Source organism: Cynoglossus semilaevis, chromosome 19, assembly GCF_000523025.1.
Source record: "Cynoglossus semilaevis isolate Cse_v1.0 chromosome 19, Cse_v1.0, whole genome shotgun sequence".
NCBI classification, from domain to species: Eukaryota; Metazoa; Chordata; class Actinopteri; order Pleuronectiformes; family Cynoglossidae; genus Cynoglossus; species Cynoglossus semilaevis.
In genome coordinates, this window is record NC_024325.1 from 5,382,566 (window position 1) to 5,405,993 (window position 23,428).

At 40.5% G+C, this 23,428-nt stretch overlaps 1 protein-coding gene across 5 annotated transcripts in view; it reads right to left on the reverse strand.

Annotated features, from left to right (window-relative positions):
• robo3 (roundabout, axon guidance receptor, homolog 3 (Drosophila)) overlaps positions 1 to 23,428 on the reverse strand; it is a 189,914-nt gene that overhangs the window by 44,416 nt on the left and 122,070 nt on the right. For all 5 annotated transcript variants that reach the window (XM_017041838.2, XM_008332477.3, XM_025065899.1 and 2 more), the window contains one exon: positions 18,101 to 18,427. In XM_017041838.2, coding sequence (XP_016897327.1) covers positions 18,101 to 18,427 — 327 coding nt within the window. The remainder of the gene's footprint in view (positions 1 to 18,100; positions 18,428 to 23,428) is intronic.

The window sequence follows — 23,428 nt, forward strand, 5'->3', positions numbered from 1 at the left end:
ACACTGACTAAATTGTCTGGGACCCCATCTCGTCATGCAAAGAAAAGATTGAAACGGGACAGATCGTTGCACCCAAGGTCCAAATTACCATGCTGCAAGGTTAAAGGACTTCTTTGATGACCTGTCACACACAGTCCTGAGATCGTGGCTCCAGGGCCCCCTGATCGTTCCTATTCTACCCTCCAACCTCGCCGCATCTTAGCAAGAAAAAGGGGTACCTGGAAGTTTATTAGGCACTAGCAATTACCCAGGAGGCCCTTAGGGGCCCGTATTAAGGAGGGTGCACTTTGACCCTTTCTTTAAACCCCTTCAACAAAGCCAGAGTAATCCACACCACTGGGACTGAGCGGCACGCTTTCATGAAAGCACAGACACATGGTATCACAATAATAAAATGAGGAATAAGGCTCGCGCTGGAATATGATGTGTTTCAAATAGACATAATGGTGTAGACATGTTGTTTCTCTGCATGTGTTTTTCAGGATATATATATATATATATATATATACTGTATATATATATATGTTGCTTTGAATGAATTTCCCTCTCAAGGGACGAGCTTTTTATGAAATATGAAGGATAATAAAAATGATCACTGTTGGCAGTGCATCCATTGATCAAATAAAACTAAATTTGACTTGACTCAGTCGGAGTAAAGCATGTCTAATATGGACCTAACCAGGAGTAATGCATCGACTGACCATGAAACAGACAGGCTAAAATGTGGCAGCAACAAAAGTGTCGAGGAGATGACAGACTATTTATAGACGTCACCATGAATAAAAATATTACTGCCCCAAGTTTCAAGGTGGTTTGGTGGGAGATGAAACATCCATCTGATTTTACTGTAGTCACACTAAACACAAAGTGTTCTCTGACTTGAATCTAAAGGATGAACTTTGGATATTAAAGTCCTGCTGGAAAAACAAAAGAAACTTCAGAATACCCTCAGTCGAGCAAGACAATGAAGCAATAACTCCAGGGAGTGAGAAGAGAATCTCAGCATCAATATGCATTGACTTGAAGTTTCAACTTGTGAATGTTTAATTTATGTTTAATTGAATGATGTCATCTAAAACCTATTTAACATATAGACTTTTATAATCCTATATGTTGCAAGAAGAGTAATTAAGTTGATAAAAACCTTCCAGTGGTTTTCAAATTCACGAAGCCTGACTGCTGGGTTTGAGGTGTGGAGCACTTCCATATGTCAAGGCTGTTTGCTCATATATAGTTATAATGATTCTTCATAGTAAGTGGTCAAATTAATTTCTATGAGGAACAACACTGAAAATAATGTTTTTCAAATTACACTGAAATCCAAAATTAATTATCTTGCTAAAAACCGATGTCAAAAGGCTCACAGAATTCAGCTCCAGGGCCACTTTCTGGTCAACACCCACCCTTTACAAACATGACAGATTGGGTCGACACTGTCTTCAGCTTCACAATACATATTTACATATATCATTAGAAGACACAAGCACGAGAGGCTTTTAGTTACACTGCTTGATTCAAATTGATCTCTCGGTGTGTAGTAACCTCCCATAAGAAACACATTAGTCACACAAAAACAAATGGAAGCCATCTGTAGACAACATTAATCACCCCATAATGTAGAGCACACTTGTGGCAAATGCAAATGGTATCAAATGATTATGAAAATTAAACTGCACCTGGACGGCTTATCTATTCTATGGGTTTTACCGCATAATTATCGGTGAGTGCACACTTGTGTGATTTAGCACATATTACAAACATAACTCCATGTCAGGGCATCAGTGGAATATTTATTTAACACATTAATTTGCCCTTTTAGGACTAGCTCAGTTAGTTAAAATGACTTTTGTTTAATATACTATGTTGTCTGAAGCTTTTGATGATATTGCCATTAAAATCTGAGGAGTGCAGGAAGTACCTGTTGTGTACTAAAATTATTATAATTATTTTGATTGGTCACAAGGTAAATAATGATCAAACACTTTGTCTGTTTTTTTTTTTTTTTGTTTTGTTTTTTTGTTTTTTTCATTTTTACTGCAGGTTACGGAGGTTCCTGGGTGAAAATATGTACCAGAAGATCCAGAGCTGGGGTTAAAACCCAAGGAAAAATCACTGATATTGTGGGGTTTAGCAGGATTAGCTTATCTTAGCCTTGGAGGCGGAGCTTTGTCACACCAATAGAGAAACCCACAGAAGACAGAAGACCTGTGTTTACATTTCCTCAAGCAGCAACACTGACTTTGCACCCAATGTTGACCAGTTAGTCCTGCAAACCTGCTGTTTTGCTTTTCACTTCATAATATTACTTATATTTCTATGAAACAATATTTCGAAAGGTTTGCTTAACATTACGACACCATTCATAGCAGCTTGTGCAGAGGAAGACAGTTTAAAACAGTGAATAAAAATTGGTACATTTTTCTCCTCAAGCTAATGTTCAGCTGAACTTTAAGATGTTAAACTGATGCTCATTTAGCCCCTGAAGTGACCAGCACTGAAGCAAATGTTGAGGTTAAACACAGCGTGTTCTCAGTAAATGGAAATAAGCAAAAAAATAATCAGTTGGCCAGAGTTAGATTGTGATGGATAGTCTCTTTGATGGCAGGGCATAGAATGAGGGAGAAGGAAGTGCCATAGAGTTCACACTTGGATGTGAGGGATTGAGTCAGTCATCTGTCAGTCCGTCAGCTTGCAAATTGTCCCAACATGGTGCAATCTGTTTTGGTGTGAACACACACACTCAAGCATCGTGATGGTTTTGCTCTTTAGCCTCGCCGCTTTATCAAGGCTGCTTACACTCACACCGAGCTGTCTTCTCTGTTCCTCCTTTAAGGGTAGCTTGTCACCCAGGGCAATATCATTCTCGGTACTTGGACCCAATAGGGGCCCCCACCAGAAACCACCTTCCATCAGCCACTCTCATTATCCAGAGTGGACCCCCTCTGATCCCTATCAACTATTACACCATGATGAAACGGTCTGCTCGGGACTTGTGGATGTGGATGTGTGTGTTTGTGTGTGGATCAGGGCGGGGGTGGGGTGGAGGGATTCTCACGGTTGGAGACAGATGTCCGTGCTGCCACTAAGCACTATTGCTTTCTCGCCCAATCCAGAACAAACACAGATGCGCCGCGCAGCAGCTGCAACAGCAAATACAGAATAACACTGTCTGCATATCGTATGAGTGGCTCTGTCCAGTATAGCTAAGACTGAAATCACTCAATACAGGCACAGGACCAAAACATCATCAATGTTTTTTTTCTATTGGCAGCTGAGGTGAAATTACCCCTTTTCTTAAAAAGTGATTTAGGAGGTAATTCTATTTCCTTGGTTCATTCATTTGACTTCTTGGCTTCAGAGTCTTTTTATGTCCTTGAGTAAATGTATTACAGAAAACAAGGCCAGCACTAAGGCTAAATGAATGGGAAATATAGTGAGGGGACATTTCAATTACTGCTAATACTAAGGGTTCAGGAAGGGTCACCTTCGCGGTCCATGTGCCTAACCTTGAGACGCACACTCCCACACACAAACACGTATTTCCTTTCCCATTTTCTCTCACAGATTTATTCTTTCTATTTTCTTTTGTCACCCAGCGAATCAGTTGGCTATCCAATGTCTTTGCTATTTAGCCCTTTCAGCTGACTCCATTTAGCAGTGACAACAGCTGGCCTGACCCAACCCGACCACATAATCCCTACCATCCTTACCCAGAGCCCCATTATGCCCATCTACCACTATGTCTGCTTGATATGCTACAAAAGAAGAAGAATCAAATAACAACGTAAAAGATTCCAGACGTTAGGGTGTGTTATTGGAAAGTAAATAACGTTTGTATTAAGTGAGGATATTATAGGTTTAGCTTATAAAAAAAAAAAAAACAAGTAAAATACTGAGCCTGACTGCAAAATTGATCTCAGCCAGGAGTTGACAGAAAATCAGTGCAGTGTAAATTATAATTATGATAAAGCCCCACCGTTTCTCACAACACTCTGCAGAAAAGAAGTATTAGCCACTGGATTCAGATAAGGCTGAAAGGAAGTCACACAGTGATGCATTACAAGCTGAATATTAGGCATTTTATTAGCATAGATAAACCTCTTATAACATAATCATCCGCAGCAGCAAAGAAATTACATTCAATTTGTTATTCATGCACTGCCCTGATATAAAATCCTGGCCAAAATTGAATTAAGTGATAAAATATGAAAACCCTCCATCACGCTCAGCCTGCGCCATGTGATGAAGTTATCTGTCAACGTGCAAGGTTTCACAGTTTAGAGCCCTCATAAATGCCTCCGCCCTCCAACAGTGTCTTGTCCCAGTTGTGTTGAGTGGGGGGTGTGAAGAGGGTGAGGAGGGGGGATACTGAGTCTAAAATGAACAAGGACCCCACATGCAGCAGTGAAACCGCACAGGAGGCAGTTGTTATCAGCCAAACAGGCGCTGCAGGGAAAAAATGTGGAGGGGAATGTTCTGTGCGTGTGTGGTTGGGAGGTGTTACATGCCAAGGGGCAGGAGTTCTTGAAGGGGATAAGCAGACCAACTCACTGCCACCTTATAAGTATATAGCTGCAGTCATTTTGCAACAAGATTAGTTTTTGAAATCAGCTCGGACTATACATGGGAGGGCAGCACATGTGGTGCAGCTTATGTAACAAAGTCATGTAAACATAGACAGCGTAGTACTGAATTAACCAGGACTCTGTCATCCTTCACACATAATCACATTTTTTCTTCAACTTAATATCAGTCCATAGACTGTACAAAAAACGGGTGTAGCCATCCTATCATGAGGTGTGGTTGCAACACATTAGATGTGATTTGGTGAAATTTAATAATACACTAAGAATGGAGTCTCACTTTTAGCCGACCGATTCTTACACCACTAATATGAATGCATACAGCCTTTGAGTTCCAAATTATTGTGATCTGTATGACTTTACTATGTTCATCTGAATAATCTGTTCAGAATATATGAAGAAAATAAATCAATAGCAGTATTGGCAGGATCTGAGAAAATGAATGTGAATGCAAAGAGGACTGCTGTGTGCATGAACACTGGCGTGTGTCCAGAGACCAATTAAAGGCCATAGTTAAATTCCCATTCCTCGTGCTACCAGTCTCATCACTGACTGCTTGTCATCCCTTTATTTTCACAGAGACAGAGCGAGCCTGCAGCTCACTGGGACCATTTCAGTGAAACAGCCATATTTCATATTAAAGTGGGTTGGAGTATTAATTTTCATGCCAGTGTCCCTTAACCTTTCCATTAACCTGCTAGTGGAGAAATTGCCAAGACATTTTGTACAGAAAAAACTTTTTGCAGAGACAAGGATAAAGTCAGTCTGCTGTTAAGACCAACATTTAATGGTACATCCACACACACACACTGGGAAGTTTCTCCTCATTTTAGTGCAAATCCCTTCAATCTCCTGGCCAGCGGAGTGCATACCTACGTTTGGCTTAGCTGCAGGTTCCCATCCCAATTGTGAGCCATTGTTGCTGCTCCGACTGTGCTCACCCACGCAGCAACCTTGAGGTTAATCCACCACAAACCTTCGCTGGCATACCATGTTTGCTGTGTGTGTGTTCACGTGTTTTCTGCCAATTTCTTCATCTTTGCCCTTAATCTCAGCAATCCTGATGGGAAACACACATGACTCGCTGGAGCTCTGACAACCTGCAGACCAAACTCAGCAGAGTCTGAACGTCCGAGTTCCCAGGGGTTTAAAGTTGCAACGTGGTTCACTGGCTATCGAATTTTCCTCTAAGAAAGTGGTGGAATCCCACATGATATACTAAAGGAAAGAATGTCATCCTTCAAGGCTTCTTCATATTTCTGTCTATGTGTCCTATGTGACACGTGAATATAAAGTAGCATTCTCTGAAATTCAACTAAATAACACTGTCTATGATGATTACACACCTGGGTCTAAGCATCTGAAATACTTAAAAATGAAGTCTTTACTGACAAACATCCCAAGGATGAGGCCATTCACCATAGTGAAGTGTCCTTGGGCATGACACTAATTTGTTCCCTCCTCTGAGACACTATCATGAGTCTCACCGTGACCTTTGAACCCTGCTGAGAAAATTAAAATAACATTTGCAGTGTGAATCAATATGAAAATATAAAATCACATATTACAAGAGGATAAATCACCTGATAAAGGTAGATTATAGAGACGGCAGCGTCATGACCTCTGAGGGGGATAGATGGAATATAATATAGATCGATGAAGGTCAAACCTTCTTAGTCAATGTCCTAGCTAACAATTTTGATAAAGCAGTGTTTCCTGGCTAACATCAAAAAGTAAAAAAAAACATATATCATTTGCTTTGTTGTATTGTAAATTTAAACCACACACAATTCAAACACTACACACAATTCACAGACTTGGGCTTCGTCAGACCTTTTATCAAGGTTGGGAGGTAGATAGAAGGCAGGTGGCAAGTCATTTCTGATTAGTGTAAATAATAGATTTAGATAACTGCAAAACCACCCCGGGGTCAGAGGATGTCAGCTCACACGATTGTGGTGTGTCCTTAAAGCAGATTCTGTTTATGAATAAGTGTGTTAAAACCATTGACATGTGGTTTAATTATGGTGTGATTGGGATAGAGGATACAATCCTGATGTCTATGGAGCACTTGGACCTCAAATCGCTCAAGACAGATATCAACACTGAATCTCAATAAGTTCTTAGATACGAAGAGTTAAACAGAAAGCAATGCTTAGAGTAATGTATGCATAAGAATGTTAAAGGGACGTGCCATTCAACACTAGACCCCACAAAAAACCCCTTCCCCGAGACCTCGAGGGCACCTCACAACAATACAATTACTGAGGTGGTCGAAGCTCATGTGTGTGGTCAGCTAATAACGCAATTGTCTGGCCCTGAAAAGAGGATTACTTTAATCTAGTAATGGCTGATGTCGTGCGGCCTATAGAAGCGGGGTAAGAGGGTCACAGAGAATTACCTTGACACTCATTGAAAGATGGCTCAAACCCCCAATTTGCCTGCCCCTCACTGCCCTGAAGCTGACCCATCAGCCCATTCGAGGCTACTGTAGTTCACCCATCTGGAAAACCAAAACACTCTTTAACTCCACCTCTAGGGGAACAGAATGAACGGAGGTGCCCATACACAATAGGAGACCACCAGCCTCAACCTAAACAAGCCGTTACTTATTGACCACTGCAGTAAAACTGCGGCAATTAACACTTCCAAGAATTCCGTTCAAACAATAAGTAATTCAGACAGAGAGTTTTATCTCAGTGGTTAAGACCAACAATGAGTCTGTCAAAGATCACAGCCTCTTTAATTCAGTCAGAATCTGCACTGACATAACAATCACAAAGGGTGGAGAAAAAAAGATGATTCTGATTCAAGAAATTGCCTTGTCACGTTACAAGGAGCAACTCTTATCTGATTCTGATTCAAGAAATTTCCTTGTCACGTTACAAGGAGCAACTCTTTGATTAACATTTACCACCTTGTTTAATTGCAAGTTAAGCATTATACATTTTACCTACTGCAACCAAAATGACCAAAATGACTGCATTACAATGATCCAGTGTACCTGTCTAACAGCAGCGCAGTGGTACCAATGGCACTGACAGTGCTATTTTCGGGCAGCTATCGCAGAGTGTGAAACTGAATTTGCAGCCAAAGTTATTAAATGTTTGTTCCAGTATTTGTGAAAAATATCTGCCTGACATGTTGGTGGGAGACTCGGAGCCAAAATATGCAGCAGGAGCAGGAGAATCCTGACAGGAGCTTTAGTCTATGGATAGTGTTTTCTGCTGTCTCAACATCTTGTAAGTCCTGTCAGTTTGTGCAGCGCAGACAGTGTCACAAACAAATACATACATTCTCCTTTATAGGACTCTGCATTGACAAATATTTATTAATACATTTATATGCAACCTGAGCATTACCTCCTTAACCACAACCATTCCATTTTGGGTCTCCATCTAACCACTACTCCCTTCTTCTTCACCATCTTTAAATGGTTCTAAAATGTCAACCTCAATAACAGTTCCAGTTGTCTAGTTCAGTTACCAGAGAACATACACAAACACAAACCCACACTACTCATATACTCATTGTAACTTTCACAAACGTCACGTCTGCACTTTCACCAGTGGCTTGCTGATTCTCCAACTGTCCATTCTCTGGTTGACTGTGGTGCCATGGAGGTGAAAAGGGTGAATCATCTCCCTGACATCAGTGTCTTCATGTTGGAGACTCACCGTTGCAACTGACCCCTTTCAGCTGTCTCAGTCTGTGAACACACTTTACGGTGGGAGTCCAAGCAATCTGCTCATACAAGCAGGGATGGAAAAGGGACACATTGTTAGCTTTTCAATGTGCCTTGCCTGTTTACACTGCTGCAGTTAAAGGGTCTGGTGATGGAGACGGTGGTGGAGATGCTGTGGCTGTGGAGGGAAGAACAACAGTTCCAATTTTCCACCCTGTCAACAAACTCCAAAACAGATGGATCTTGAAGTAGAAATCCATTTAGCTCCACTTGAATGACTTAAGCCCGATTCGCTGACCTTTTTTCTAGCACGTCTTAAGAAGAAATGAATCTTGTGTAAATAGGCACAAGTAGAAATCAATAGGCATTTCCCTCCACCTGTTTGCCTCATATATGTACCATTAGCAGAGGGGTCAAATATGGTTAAATCCCCATGAAATTACTTTTTTTTAAAACACAAACAGCTAGTAGCAGGTACATTTGCAGCTAGGCTAAACCCTAAAGGGTAAATGTTTCTGTTCCAAAGGTTAAATTTAAATGAGAAGCTGTCTTTGTAACAGTTTCAAAGCTGTAAGCAGCCAAGGAATTAGAAATGGTAGACTGTGACAGAAATAAACAAACCAAGCATTGGCCGTTTCAGGCAGGAATTCTGATTTGGAATGGCAATGGGATTCGAGTGATACTTTAATTTTTTTTTCACTAAATGTAATATTTTATTCCAATATCCCTTCAAAAACAACTTACTCCTCACCACATAAAAACACCACAAAACCAGGAGGTAAATATGTGTGTATTTATGTGTACTGCACTAGCGAGAGAGAAGAATCCAATTATTGTGCTGATTTATCAGGTCCCTGCAATGAGGTTTTTCTATGGGATTGACTCTGCCAACACTAATGCTCAGCTCTAATACACTGCCCAATAATTAAAATAAGCTGATTAATACTAGAATGTGTTAAACCCCATTTTACAATCAGTTCCACACACATTACAACAAACAGTCTTAGGTTTTAACAAAGTTTTCCAATTACAAACATAAGCAAGCTCATAAATGGTTTCACCAGACAGTGATACAGCTAAAATAAATGAATTGTCCAGCACATGATTTCCCAATACCCCTATTACTACAGCAGAACGTCTGAGTAGATCAGGCTTCTGCTGTCCTAATGTCCAAACTTACTTTTACTGCACTGTGCCTTCTTCTACTACTGTTGACCTAATGTCCACTCTGTAAAGAGGCTCTGGTTGTGATTGCACAGTGTATTGATCACAGTGTCCTCCCTTCACGTGTGCTTTGCCTCTTGTGTTATTTGTGACCATTAGGTTGATTTTTGTGTTGTGTTCTGTGTATTATACTCCCCATTCTGTGCTGACTGTCTGCCACCGCCGTCAACCGCTGTCTGTCTGTGTCTCTGTTGCATCTCATTATTGCTCCCCTTTGTTCAGTTTTCCCCTGTGATTTCGTTCCAACTGTGTTGTCTCATAATGTCCCTGCAGTTCAGACACATTTACACCAAAATTGGCAGTACATGGAAACAACGGAGCACTGACTCATTTGAACAAGACCAACTGAAGAAGCCTCAAGACAACAAAACAGACCAGTTGCCCTCCACTTAACTGCTTTGGATCAAAATAATCCAAAGCGGGGAATGGCGTAGACAACAAGTGAAATAACTATTATAACTAGATAACTATCAACATTTTTTCAGTATTTTCCTGTATTGTGAAATTCTAAAACCAAATAATATCCTTAAAAAGCAACATTTTCATGTATTCTTTATGACTTTCCAGCTTAGTGTATCTGAAAACAGTGTAAGATAATGAATGTGATTAACACCTTTATGTTAGAGAAAGTGTCTAAATCAATCATAATTATTTGATGGCCTGAAAAAAAAAACAATGTCTTGAGGATTCCTTTTATTTGATATACATTTTTTTCCTAAAGCTGCAAACATTTTACACTGTCTCTATTTAATTATGTACTGAATCCTGCACAAGATACACGTACTTTTCCTGAGCAGGTGGTAGAAAGGTAGTTACCTTCCTGTTTACAATGGCACACTAATGCTGTATAAATGAATGGTATGTATGGAGGTATGTTTTGGCCGTTATAAGGGACACAGACAACTTTGTACACAATCTTAAAAACCCTAACTGGACACAGACTGATTCTAGGTGAAGACACTGCTTTTCAAAATGGAGGAAACCACACAACAGCATGAATGCAGCCTTAATCTGTACCCTGAAGGAACACTGTCATCCAACACAGCCACTGCTGTAGGTTTTCCAGGGGGCTATTGTTTGCCTCAATGAGTCCAAGGATGGGGTCATTTGCATCACGTAAGACCGTGACTAATGAATCCCGATAATTCCATTGTTATACAAAGAAGAGCTGCCGAAAAACGTTTCTTACAATGTTTTAATGATTTTTAAGCCATTTAAATGTCATACTCATCTTCTTTGTGTGATTAAATATGAGGTTCACTTATTGTTACTAATTATTACAAGTTATTTCACTGATAGATAGGAAAAGAGAAATTATGCATTTTAAATGTTTAAAATTAAATTATAGAAATACACTTACAGAAGTCAAAAAATAATGAATAAATTAATTTGGGACATTAAATCGTGATTAACTCCTCATCTTCACCTGGACCAAAAATACACTTTTATATTTACATTAGCAGAGTCTGAGGAAGTTGCCGACCCTTAACATCACTTAAAAGATTCTGTGTGCATGACAGTACGACTGCTGCCCCTGATTAGCACCTCACATAGATAATTGGGCATGATTGGACACAACGGTTGGAGCAAAGGGTCATCATTGTCCTTCATAGCCCCCATGGTCACTGCGCTGTTTCCTTAAAGAGGAAGGGGGAGGTTAGGCTTCTTTACACCACCTGTTGTCAACCCCCACACCCGTTCAACCCCATCTCATCCTTCTGCTTTTGTTCCCCTAACCCTTTATGGCACACAGCAACCCACAGGCACACTCATGCCGGTCACTCGTCATACTCGCCTTTAGTTTAGCCTAATTAATTCATGACCATCCTCTGGAGGGGGCTTTTGCGGGTGGGGTCTGGCTCAATGACCGGCAGACGGTCGGATCATACAGGGGGGTTCAGCCACAGGCCCGTGGCCACACTCCGGCCATCTGATCCCCCTCTTTTAAGATCAAAATGGCCAGGGGCTCAGTCCTCCGTGAGGCCAGGACCTACAATCCTATTAGTGAAGCATGAATACACCTCAGAGCTTACAAAGATACAAGGACATGTACAATGCAAACACAGAGGAGGGATTGTTGTCATCGAGCACCTGAGAACATCACTGCTGTGGGGTTCAATATGAGAGCCTGCTTTTGTAACTGTGCAAACAGTTCTACGTTAAAATGTAAAAGACTACCAAAGAACTGTGCACGTTTCCTTGAACTGCCTCCGCACGGGTCATGGTTACATATCCAGATGTCAGACTAACCCTGTATGATGAAACAGCAGGAAAAGCTTTCAATAGTCCACAAAGAGCAAGTGATTGGGTGATCTGCCCAGAAGTTCAAGAAAGGTGCTACATTTTTCCAGACATTTCCTTGCTGCGGTGAACTAGTGTTTTCCACTTAATGAAATTACAATGACAGAAAGCCAAGGTGAGATCGCCATCAGCTACAGATACATTTTACACATATTAATTCTGATTGCCTAATACAACAACCATATATTGGAACAGTAAGAAGTCATCAACTTCTGTAGTCAGTCTCCTCTTTGTATTTAGTTAAATACATTGAGCACATTCACAAAAGCAGTGTTGGGTAAACAAAAACCTGTTAAATATGAAGCCCATGCTAAATTCATTTTCAGACCAAACAAATGTCCCGTCTATTTGTTCTGTCCAACAAGAACCACCAAAGGTCACCAAAGGTAATGTGGTTTATATAAGGTGTACACAATCTGACATACTGTCTGACAGACTGTCAACAATGTCACACTACGTTGCGAAAGTCAAAAATGTGCAGCGGTCCGAGTCCATTCAAGAAACAGAACAAAAGAAGAGCAACGCATCTTTGGGGTTAGCTGGTGCTCATTAAAAAGACTAGGGGGGAAAGAAATAAAATCATTCTGCTGCAGTGACTCAATCAGCTGAAACAAGGCCAAGGGGAAAATGAGCTGTCACTAGATTTTGACTAAAAAAAAGACAAGTTGACAGCTTTGTCAGGTGGAAGAAATTTCCATGTCATTATTAGATGATCACTGATTAACATGAAGTACTTCACTTTTTTAAGATTGTCTCTTTTCTGTCACATCATTAAACCTGTCAATTCCCATTCATAGAAGATTTATTGGTCACTTTTCTACAAAGACCTAGCACCTTACTACAGCTGAAAAACATGGCTCAGTAAAATCAGCCGATAAACACTTACAAAACACTTAAGTATTACAGGTTCATAAAGACAACTATATCCTAACAGTTCAAAAGACAAAGAGATGAGCCATCACTTCAGGTTATAAAATATATTACCCTATTTAGACCAGCCTGAAAAAAAATCAGTTCACCTCTAACTTATTTCTGAAACAGTTTATATGTACACTAAATAAATGTCAAATTACTTGAAGAGGAAATTAGAAAATTAGATCAATTTAAACCACACAGTGACATTGAACCTCCCACGCTTACTGGGTTTTGAAATCTTGGCATAACATGAGGAATTACAATCACAAAATGTGGTTATTTAGAGCTCCTTGCACATGTTTCAGAGTGACATTCTGTATAATGTTATTAGGTATAAACATGAAGTGAAGTCAGGTTAAGAGCTGCCCGGCTGTACTCTGCAGGTGTCTCCATGTGCAGTATGGATGCGACTGTGCTCTGCCGTGTATGACAGCATGCACTGTGGAGCTGCAATCACAGGCCATATGGCTGCAGTGCACTGGCGTTAATAACAGGGGACAGAGGGTCGCAAGCGGAGTACGTGGACAGCACCAGAATAGTGAAAGAGAGGAGGAAGTGAAATGAGTGGGGGAGGACCGTCAAGATTACTTTATGTCCTTTATCGGAGCCTCCCGGCCGACACTTCTCTGCCTCTCACTCATCATTCCTCTTCTCCCCAGCTCCACAAAACACCATGCATGGGTCCAAATCATAAAACCCCAAAACCTTTTCTCTACACAGCGTGACAGGTGTGGGGGCATGTGGGGGCATGAGACAGAGGGAAAGTGCATGCACAGAGAAAGGCAGGAAAAAGGGAGGATCAGGTCGTGAGAGACACATATGCCTGATAGCTAACTCACACACAGGAAGGGGAAGACAGGGGTGTCATCACATCTTCACCTGCTCATTCCCCAGATTCCACACAGCAGCTGTTGTATTCAACCTCCAAGGCCTGACCTCTAACCAACCCTAATGAAGGTGAGGGATCGTCTCAGGGTCTCACAGATATGCCCAGTGCCTTGTTTTTGTTTTTTTTTTTCAAAACAGACTCCGCCCCAGGCACCTTAAAAAAATGCCTCTTCCCCTCCTTTGTTATCGTGAATATTCATGAGCCATAAAGCCAGGCACTGGAGACAGAGAAGGCATAATAAAAACGTCAGAGGTATAAAACACTCAAAAGAAAATGCTGCCAGGAGCATGGGCAAGTCTCCCTGAATTCCAAACTCCCACCCAAGGGTGTCTGGTCCATTAGGGCTATTGTGCTTCACTAACCTTTATGTTGCAAAAAATGGCCTCTGCTCCAAACACTCAACTTGAAGAACTTGAATGGAATCGATTTGGGCAAAACATTATTCAAGCTGAAGCCTATCATGACAGTGGTGTTTGAAATGCAAAGGAAAGGAAGCTATGGATTTACAAAGCACAAAGTGGGGGGTTATTTGTTTAAGGTTTATCACTGGTCAAGACACACAGAACACTTAGAGGACATAAATTTACTCTCAGGATATTTTTAATTGAACCTACTTTTAGGTCATGTTTTTTTAATGACTCCGTGAGGAGAAGCAGTTGGATGCATCCCCAATACAGGATGTTTGTCTTCTCCAGTTTGTACAATGCAATATTAAAAAACCAAAATGTTTTTATTAAGTACGAAGCACTCATTTTATCTGAAGTGCAGTTAAAGGTAGTGAGCCACTCTTCACTCATCAAACACCCATTTATCAGAATTGACATTAATAAGAAGAGGAAACTGTTACTGAGGTAACTAAGCAGAACCCACCTGATGAGTTATTGAGTGCCTCGCTCTCAGTGAGTAAACGTCTGCAGTGCAAAAACTGAAGCACACTGCTGACTGAGAATTATTGCACTAATGCAGACAATGACACAGCACATTATCAAAGAGCTGATATTCACCCTGGCCTTGAAATTCACGGTTAAACAATGGCTGACATCCAAGGCTGAGGGAGCGATAGTTGGGCTGTGTTTATAAGTTACAACAGTGACAGTGGTTCAAATGTTTTTAAATGTGCTTTAAATCCACATGTGATTAGATGAGGGTATAGACAAAGGACAAAAGGGCGCAGGACAAACCAGCCTGGAGACTAACTGCTAAACAGAAGAAAATATAAATTCAGTATTCAGTTTATATATGTAGAAAAAACAGTGGTAGTAAAGTAAAATCAGGCTTGTTAGCATAACAGAAATGATGAATGATTCGATTTTGAGTTTCCTGAAGACCAACTATAAATGTCAGGAATGTTTCGAAGTGAAGTGTTAGAAAAGTGTGAAACCAGCTACTTCTCCAAACCAAACATACCACAATGTAACATTTCAAACTGTCTCTAACCAGCACCGATCGATAAACATGTCCACTTCACTCTTCATGTTTTAAGTTCACAAACTCTCAACTGGGAAAAATACATTTTGGGGTGGAGCATCAGTTTTAGAAAAAGTTTGGACATTTATACACCAACTAAAGTGACTGAGCAGCCAATAAATATAAATAAAAGTGCTGCTTCGTTATAACATTGGATATACCGTAGTTCAGACCAGCCTCTTTAAGCAATATGGTATCTCAACTTGAGATATAATGGCTGCTTTCTATCTTGGACCTCTCCTACACACACTGAGTTCAGTTATGATTAACACCACAGCAGTTTTGCTACCATCATTTCCTTTTCAGAAAATTGACTTTTTCTAATGAATCTCAGCTTGCAGTGATAGAACTGCGAGGGGTTAAACCTGTTAAACCTTCCAGTTTTCCCACTGTGTTGGCTCTCACCATACTGCCAAATATACACACCAATACACTAAACAGCTCTCTCTCTCAATTTGCCCCACTGGCGCCAAGTCACCAGCTGAGAAGCAAAGTGACACCATGCCACAAAAAGTCATCTTACGCCTTCTCTGTTGCTGTGCTGAACCCCATGGCAGCCACACGGCGGGTTTGTGAGCCTATGGCCTCACCTCCGGTCCTGGTGGAGCCAGGCTGTGTGCTGACAGGAGCTGGAACTGGCTTGAGTTTGGCAACTGTTTTTTTTTCTTTATAACCCATCTTTCTCTTTCTCCCCTTCTCCCTCCCTCTGCCTTTTCATACACTCTGACTCCAAAAGGCAATACTCCAAATGTCTGTTTGCTGAGTCGCATGCAGGCAGACGCCGGGGAAAGGCAGAGGCTTGTAGTTTTTTTCCTTACCACTGCGGATGAGGGATTCTTATCTAGGAGAACAACTGTTCCTCATCAAACTGTGTCCCTCTGCCTGTCTGTTTTTGCAGCCAGCTGCAGAGAATGTCACTTCCCCAAGGGCAAGAGAAAGCAGAAGAAAACGGGACACATAAATAGAAATGATCAGCTGTGCGACCCTACAGACCTGAAGACATGAGCCATGAGAACACAAACCAAAGCCTTTGACTGCAAACATGACCCAGCTCAACCCTCACCACAGAGATCCTGTCAGTATTGGCCCACCACGCTGATCAGACTGTCTTGTCACCTACGTACAGCAAACCGACAGAAATATCACAAGGGTGCTAACAACACTGAAAGAGGTGGATCAGTGTCAGTGCATCAAGTCAAGCAAACACAGCCTGGAACTTACAAGTTAACCAAGTTGTCAGGATTGTTTAGATATGGTAGGAAGAAGGGTCCTGGAAATCACAGACAAAGAAAATGTTTGTTGACAATAACTGTTGGCCTTTTCGGATAATATCAGTGGGATTTCTGAATTTATTTATGTTCTGTTGTGAACTGCAGAGCAGAAGTCGAATTTAGAGAAAAATAAACAATAACTCAACAACTCTCAATGGAACGTTGTTTTGATGATTTTTTGAATATATATATATATATATATTTATTAAGGTCTTTTTTTGGAGGGAAAGAACATTGTTTGTATTTTCTGTTTTGTCTGGGGAAGCAGACTGGGAAAACTCTGTCCCATTATTAAATTAAGGGCTGGAGACTTTCAGGAAAATATGACGCCTTGCCTAAACGTGTCTGACAGGAGTCTCAAGTTTCACAGTTTTCTCTTTCTTGGTGCTGGTTTAAAGCACATTCAGCTGGACTGTGTAAATGCTTTAAAACATTTCTGGAATCGCTTCACCTTTTAGAGGGGACGGGTAATAGGGGAATGGAAGTGAAATGCGTTTGTCTGACTTGGCAAATTAGCATATACTTTGTTATCCCTTTAAATATCTCATCCATTTCTGAACGCTTCAGATTTTCTTCTCACAGTGTGACAAAACAAAGCTCCATTAGTATTCATACACACAGCCTGCAGAAATAAAATATGCTTACGCTGTCAAAGAAAGTTACACTATCTAATGATCTTCCCACACTAAAAATATTGTTTAATCTAACAGCAAAAATAAACTGACCTATCTGCATATCAGTGAAATGCCACACATACTGTAGCTCTGCAGTGAAATAACATCAGGAGGTATTTGAAAAAAAAAAAATCCAACTAGCATCTGCTGGTGTGCCGCTGATGTTGCATCTTTGCCTTCGTGGAACAAAGTTTTCCAGCTGTCCTGTCCAGTGGCGACAGTTGTTATCTTTTTTGCCGGTGCTAGCTGTCATCCTTGACATTAACTAGGACTGACCACAGACGCCTGGTCACATCACGGTCGGAGCAAATAGGATGCAATGTGGGAGGTTGGGAAGTGAGAATTACTAGAGAGGTGAGGAGAGAGGTGTAGGTGACCTCAGGGTGCTAACTGCCAGAAGATCTGACACTGAGGTCAAAGGTGGCGTCTCATGTGAACTCAGCTGTGTGATGGTGCGGTTGATAAGACCAGAAACTAGAAAGTCTCCTGCGAATGCCTGCATGCTCCTGTGCTTTCATAGTGTGGCTAACACTATTATATGTGATGTCTATCTGTGAATTTACCCACGTCTCATCCTGTTTTGTTTTACACAGAGCAGTGTTTTATCACAGCACAGTGTGTAATGATCTCTATGGATTTCTGATGACAAATGACAGCTATAAATCTGCAAATACAAAATGTACTCAGCTGTAGGCCTGTCACATGTGAAGTCTGGCATACAAATAACAGTCAGTCTAATTACTTCCACATATTCGGTTTAATTTATGCAAAACTATACTTGAGGCCTAATGAATGCACTGAGGCATATATTAATATGCCCTGTACAGAAACAAGCCCATATTGGGCATTAAATATCTTGGCAGATTTATTAATTGTGATAAAGAGAAAGAAATATACATTTGCGTATAAAAACTGGTCACTGGACATTTTTTAAGAATTTTATATTAACCCACAAATTAATACAAATGTATTTGTGTATTTCAGCCTAACGCAGTAGTAACACTATCCGCCTTTAGAACCAAGTCTGCCCAATAGAACTTATGGTCCAACAGGGACTGTCCTCAACAGGCATCAAACTCAAGGACACTTACTTGCCACTTCCAGCGATGCATTGCGACTGACTGCCTCGCCCAGGTAGTTGCGGGCCACACACACATACACGCCTTCATCGGGCTTGCTTCTCCTTCCATGTACGATTCGCAGGAAAAACAGCGAGCCGCTGGGCAGGAGCATTCGGTGGGAGCGGGGGTCTTCTCGATCTGTCTCAACACGTTCACCGTCTTTGTACCATTCCACCACTGGAGCTGGCCGTCCTTCAGCCTTACAATTAAGCGTAGCCGGTTCGCCTTTGGACACGATCAGATCGGACGGATGTTCTATGATTCTGGGAGGAGCATCTTCTAACCTGGGTCTGGATCCTACAGAGGGAAAAACAGGACAAGGAAAATGTTAATGTTTTAGTTTTTAAATCTGTTAATCTGATGCTAAAGATAATATTACTTTATATGTTATTTTTACATTAATGGGCTGGAGGAAATACATTCTTTCTTTGCACGCAGACACAAAATGTTAACAGTGTTTTGGCTTCTTCAAGAAAGAAATGGAATGCAGTAAAAAATGAAGCAGATTTATTTATTCATAGGATGCAACCGATAAGGAGGCAACTCAGGTAAAAAATGTAGCTTGTCTCAAATAAAGTGGCAAATCTTCAGTAGAGGAAAATTGTTGTTGACTACTGCCTGTGGTCAGCTGAAAGAGAATCAAGTTTGTTATTGGATGGGTTAAATTTAAAGAACCAATATACTTTCAGTTTACATCTAAATGCCAATTAGCCTGTTTTTGGTTTTTTTGGAAAGCTGTGCATAACTAAATTTAAATACACCTCCCTTTCCACATGAGCTCCAAGTGTAAACGTGTGACAATGTAAAACGCATTCTAAATGAGGAATCCACCTATAGAAATAATATGTCCCATCAATATGCTGTTTTTCTTCTTTCTTGTAAAGACAACCTTGAAATAAAATTCCTTCCACAACACCGTTCCTTTCTGCTACCTCCATCAATTTGACTGACAGGCTGTTTGCCACCACGATTATGCATGAAAAGCAGTAAAACAAATTCAGTACCACCAGACGAGTGAGCGGTTCCCTGAGGGGCAGAAGAAGAAAACACGACAACAGGAAAGTGCATCTAAAAAGAACGTTCTATAAAAAACAGTGTTTGTTATATTTATGATTGCAGTGACTTTAATGACTGTGCAGATAGCTATTGTGGATGGTTTTTTTTCTTCTCCTGACTCCATCAGTACAGTGTGTATATTTTTATACTAAATCCCTGTTTCACTGTCACACTGCCACTTTTGTTATGCAACTGAGGGTTGTCAGAGTCACAGCAGGGGATAAAGGTGTTCTAGTCTCTGCTTCATATCACTCTACGTTTCCTTCTGATGCTGTTGAAAAAGGCTCCATCTTGTTCTTGTGTAAATCAAAATTTTATGCCACTTTCAGGTGGAGTGCAAAGTGTTGGCTCAATGTTTGGCAGACAGATAGACATATATTTGGATTGAAGTTTTCAGCTGTGGGAGTACTGTTGTAGATTAATTCCGATATGGAACAGAATGACTCTTGTGGATGCATAACTCTGTACTGCTAGGGCTTGAAAAAGAGATCAGAGGTTCGCACTCCCATGATTAGAAAAGCTTTTAAAAGTTTTGTCTGCCAGGTGACAAAAAACTTTTGGAAGGTAATAACGGCAGTGATCTGCTGATGGGAATATAAAGCAGTCTGATGGCCCTGCTCTCAGGCATTAATACACACAAAAATGAAATAAAAGGAAATGGTTTTGAGGCTTTGAAGTTGTATCGAGTCAGAGGAAAATGGTGTCTAGTCTGGTACCTGACATCTATACACTTAAAGCATCAAAAATGTAACCAGATATACTCTAATCTAAGACCGTACACTAGTTCACTCGCCAAAAAGCATTACTGGATCCATTCCTGGTTATCACTCTTATATCCTCAAAAAAGTGATTCTTGTACATATTACAATATGTAATTCTGTGCTGATGATTCCACATATAAAAATGTCATCTCTAATGTGGTTTGTGAATGTGACAAACATTAGGCAAATGTGACTGCATACTGGGAAAACACATTTTATGTAAAAAGAAATTCAAGCACATAATATAGTCCTAATAAATCACACCTCAGCAGCAGAACCTTTTTTTGACACCTGTCTGAGGAGAGAAGATAGCACTGTTGAACTGAACTCCAAGTGTTGCTTTACTTAGCTGCACATTCTAGCATGATACTGTGTTTGTGTACCTCAAACAAATAAACATTAACTGCTTTTCAAGAGGCCATTTCCTCTGCTGGTGTATGTACAACGGATTTGATCAATGTAAACTGTATTCACTTTGATCTACAGCTTCAAACATAAAATTGTTATAGATTTAAAACCAAACTATATTAAAGGGATAATTCTATTTCTTTCGATGACTTTGAAGAATGATATTTAGTGATACGTTCTCTGAAACTGCCCCAGTTGCACTAGTTCAACTGTATACCTTACTGTACATGTCTTTGTATCATTGTACATTATTTTAATTTAAGTTCTATGCAGTTCTATCAGTGAATACACAGTACTTTGTATTTCTAAGCAGTATTATCCTCAGTAGTATATAATTGCAAAGCTCTGTGCTATAGTATACCAATCAGGAATTTGTCACTGGCGCATTTGTCAGTAGGCCATTGTTAATTTTTTTAACATATCACTGAAAATGAAGTATTTTTAGGTTAAATTTTGTGTCACACGCTTTCTAATCTGCACTGGTCACTACCAAGGTGCTATTTGCATATTTGCCATCTGTATACTGTCAAACCAGCACAGCGGTACGTTGACAGGCCTCTGACTTCATTGCTGCACATCTCAATATACAGTATACCTCTGACTTCATTGCTGCACATCTCAAGGATGTGTGCATTTCTAAGCCGAATTGAAGAGTATTCCCCAGTGCCGCAGCTCAAGAAGATAAGGGCGAGGTGCAAGAAGACAAACGGAAATTGGGTTATCAGCTCAAGTCTTAAAAAATGTGCCTAATAGGAAAGTCTGGACCCTCTGAGGACCTATTAGCTCCTGTCCATAGTGTACTACAGCCGCATGGCAGGACCTCTCCCAGCCATGTGTGAGCTAATGAAACCACAGGGAGGCTGTGGGAGTCCAGGCCGTGAGTCTGAATCTGTTTGACAAGAACGGCGTATGTGCAGAGAAGATGATTTACACTCTAACCCTGGGAAGAGCTGAGGTGTACTTAAGGAATTCACTCTCAGTGATTTACTCTGTCGACACAACGGCTGTCAGTCATCTATTTAATTCTGATTTGTTACATCTGACTGCTCAAAGAACCATTATAACTGTGTAACGGTGCATCCAGAAACATTGCTCTGTAAAGTTGTTGAGTCTAAAGAGTGTGTGGGTAAAACTTTGACTCACGGTCTGAACGTGACTGACATGAGAAATATTTACCAAACTTCCAGAACACTACAGGTAGGTAGATAAGTCTCTAGATAATTTAAAGTCACCTGAAAACAAAGTTGAATGATGAAGTCAGTGGCAACTGGTTCCCAAAGGGGGAGTATTTGTAATGGTGAAAAGCAAACTCCCAAACTTATACTGGCCACAGACTGGCCCTCGGAAAGACACTGAGTGCATCACATAGACCGAACTTGATTATCATATAGGCTGCTGTGTAGCTTCTGGGGCCATGAACACAGACCCTGAAAGGCAATATAGATTCTCACCTATATTTTGAGCCTATATATGTTTGAAGCTCACTATAATTAACCATCACCTGCAGCATTTAAAGGCAAAAGATACTGCAATAATTGCTATAAACAGTGGATGTTACATTGGTGGACCACTAAGGATAATGTATTTTTATGCCTGGTGCATAATTAGTGTTTAAACATATGTTCCTTTTTAACTTTGTGGTTCATTAAGGGGTAGAATGATGGACTGTTATTTATGCAGTATTTGCTGTAAATGACTGTTTAAGCTGAATGCAGTGTAAATGCAGAAGATGTAGATATCTCTTATTAACACTGTGATAAATACGTGCTGAAGTTTCTTTCACATTAGCAATCAATCGTTCCTGCTTTGGTTAAAAAAACAGAACTTTCTAAATCCACACACTTTGACTCCTCTGGCTGTATAATTAGAAAATTGATCCTTACCAGCAGACAGAATATCAGTACTTCCCGCCTGCCTAATGAGTTACACCACAGAGTCAAAGACGTGAACGGAGCACTCCGCCTTTTGTTTAAAATTTTAAATGAGGACATATATACAGTTTATTACATTGCAACAACTTCAAAGTGGCCTTAAACGGAGGGAGAAGGAGGAAAAGGAAAGTAAAACTAAAAGTGTGACAGAGAAATAGTGCAGGAGATAAAAGCACACAAAGACAAATAGTTGGAATTGGAACAAAGCCGCCACAGGGAGTGCAAATTCCCGTTGAAGTGTCCTTTCAGTAATGGACGGTGGCAAAGTGCTGAGGCAGAGCCTTTTTCCCCCTGTACAACAACAAGTGGCTCAGTGTGCTCTGCCTATAGAAAACTAGTGCAGTAGAGGAGCACTGCCAAAGATCTACAGTAGATCTGAAGCTGCCGCCGCCACTGCCCCCCCGCTGCTATCCTGCCTTATTTCACCACCAGCACAAGTGGGCTTTTATTCCTGGGCAGATTTACATCCTGTCTGAAAGGCCTAAACCACCAGAGCAACATCCAGTAGGTCTCACATATGTCACGCCGCTGTACTTCGCAAGACATGGACTCAAATACTGCAACAATGGGGTCAGTAACTCATCTGCATGTGGAGATTTGACTGCTGACATCGGTTACACATTAAGTAATGTAACAAAGACCTTGAGATTACAGATTTTACATGTATGTCACCTTTCCCTGTTTTGGTAAACATACAAAGTAAATATGAATAACAATGTGATAACAGCTGGTTAACGCATATGCAAATCCTATTTTCAAAAAAGTTAGTACACAATAAAAGCTAAAAATGTGAACTTTGGCAATGCACTCAAACAATTCCCTTTTTAAGGCAAGAAGACAGGAGTGGATTTCACAGAATTTGACTGGAACAAACCTGGATTACCAGTAAGCTAGTTAAATAAATGTACTATTTAAATATAAATAAGAGCCCCTCCTTGTAGGTATATTCAGTTATATGCAAATATCCTATTGTCATGGCTTCTGATGCCACAACTCAGTCTTTCTTTGTTGATGCTCCTTATACACACAATCTTAACAAATACCCTCAAATATTGACATTTCCAGTAATTTAACAAAAATCAACAATCAATCAAAAGACCCATTAACCAATTGTTTAAAAATAAATTAAACAATGAGGAAGC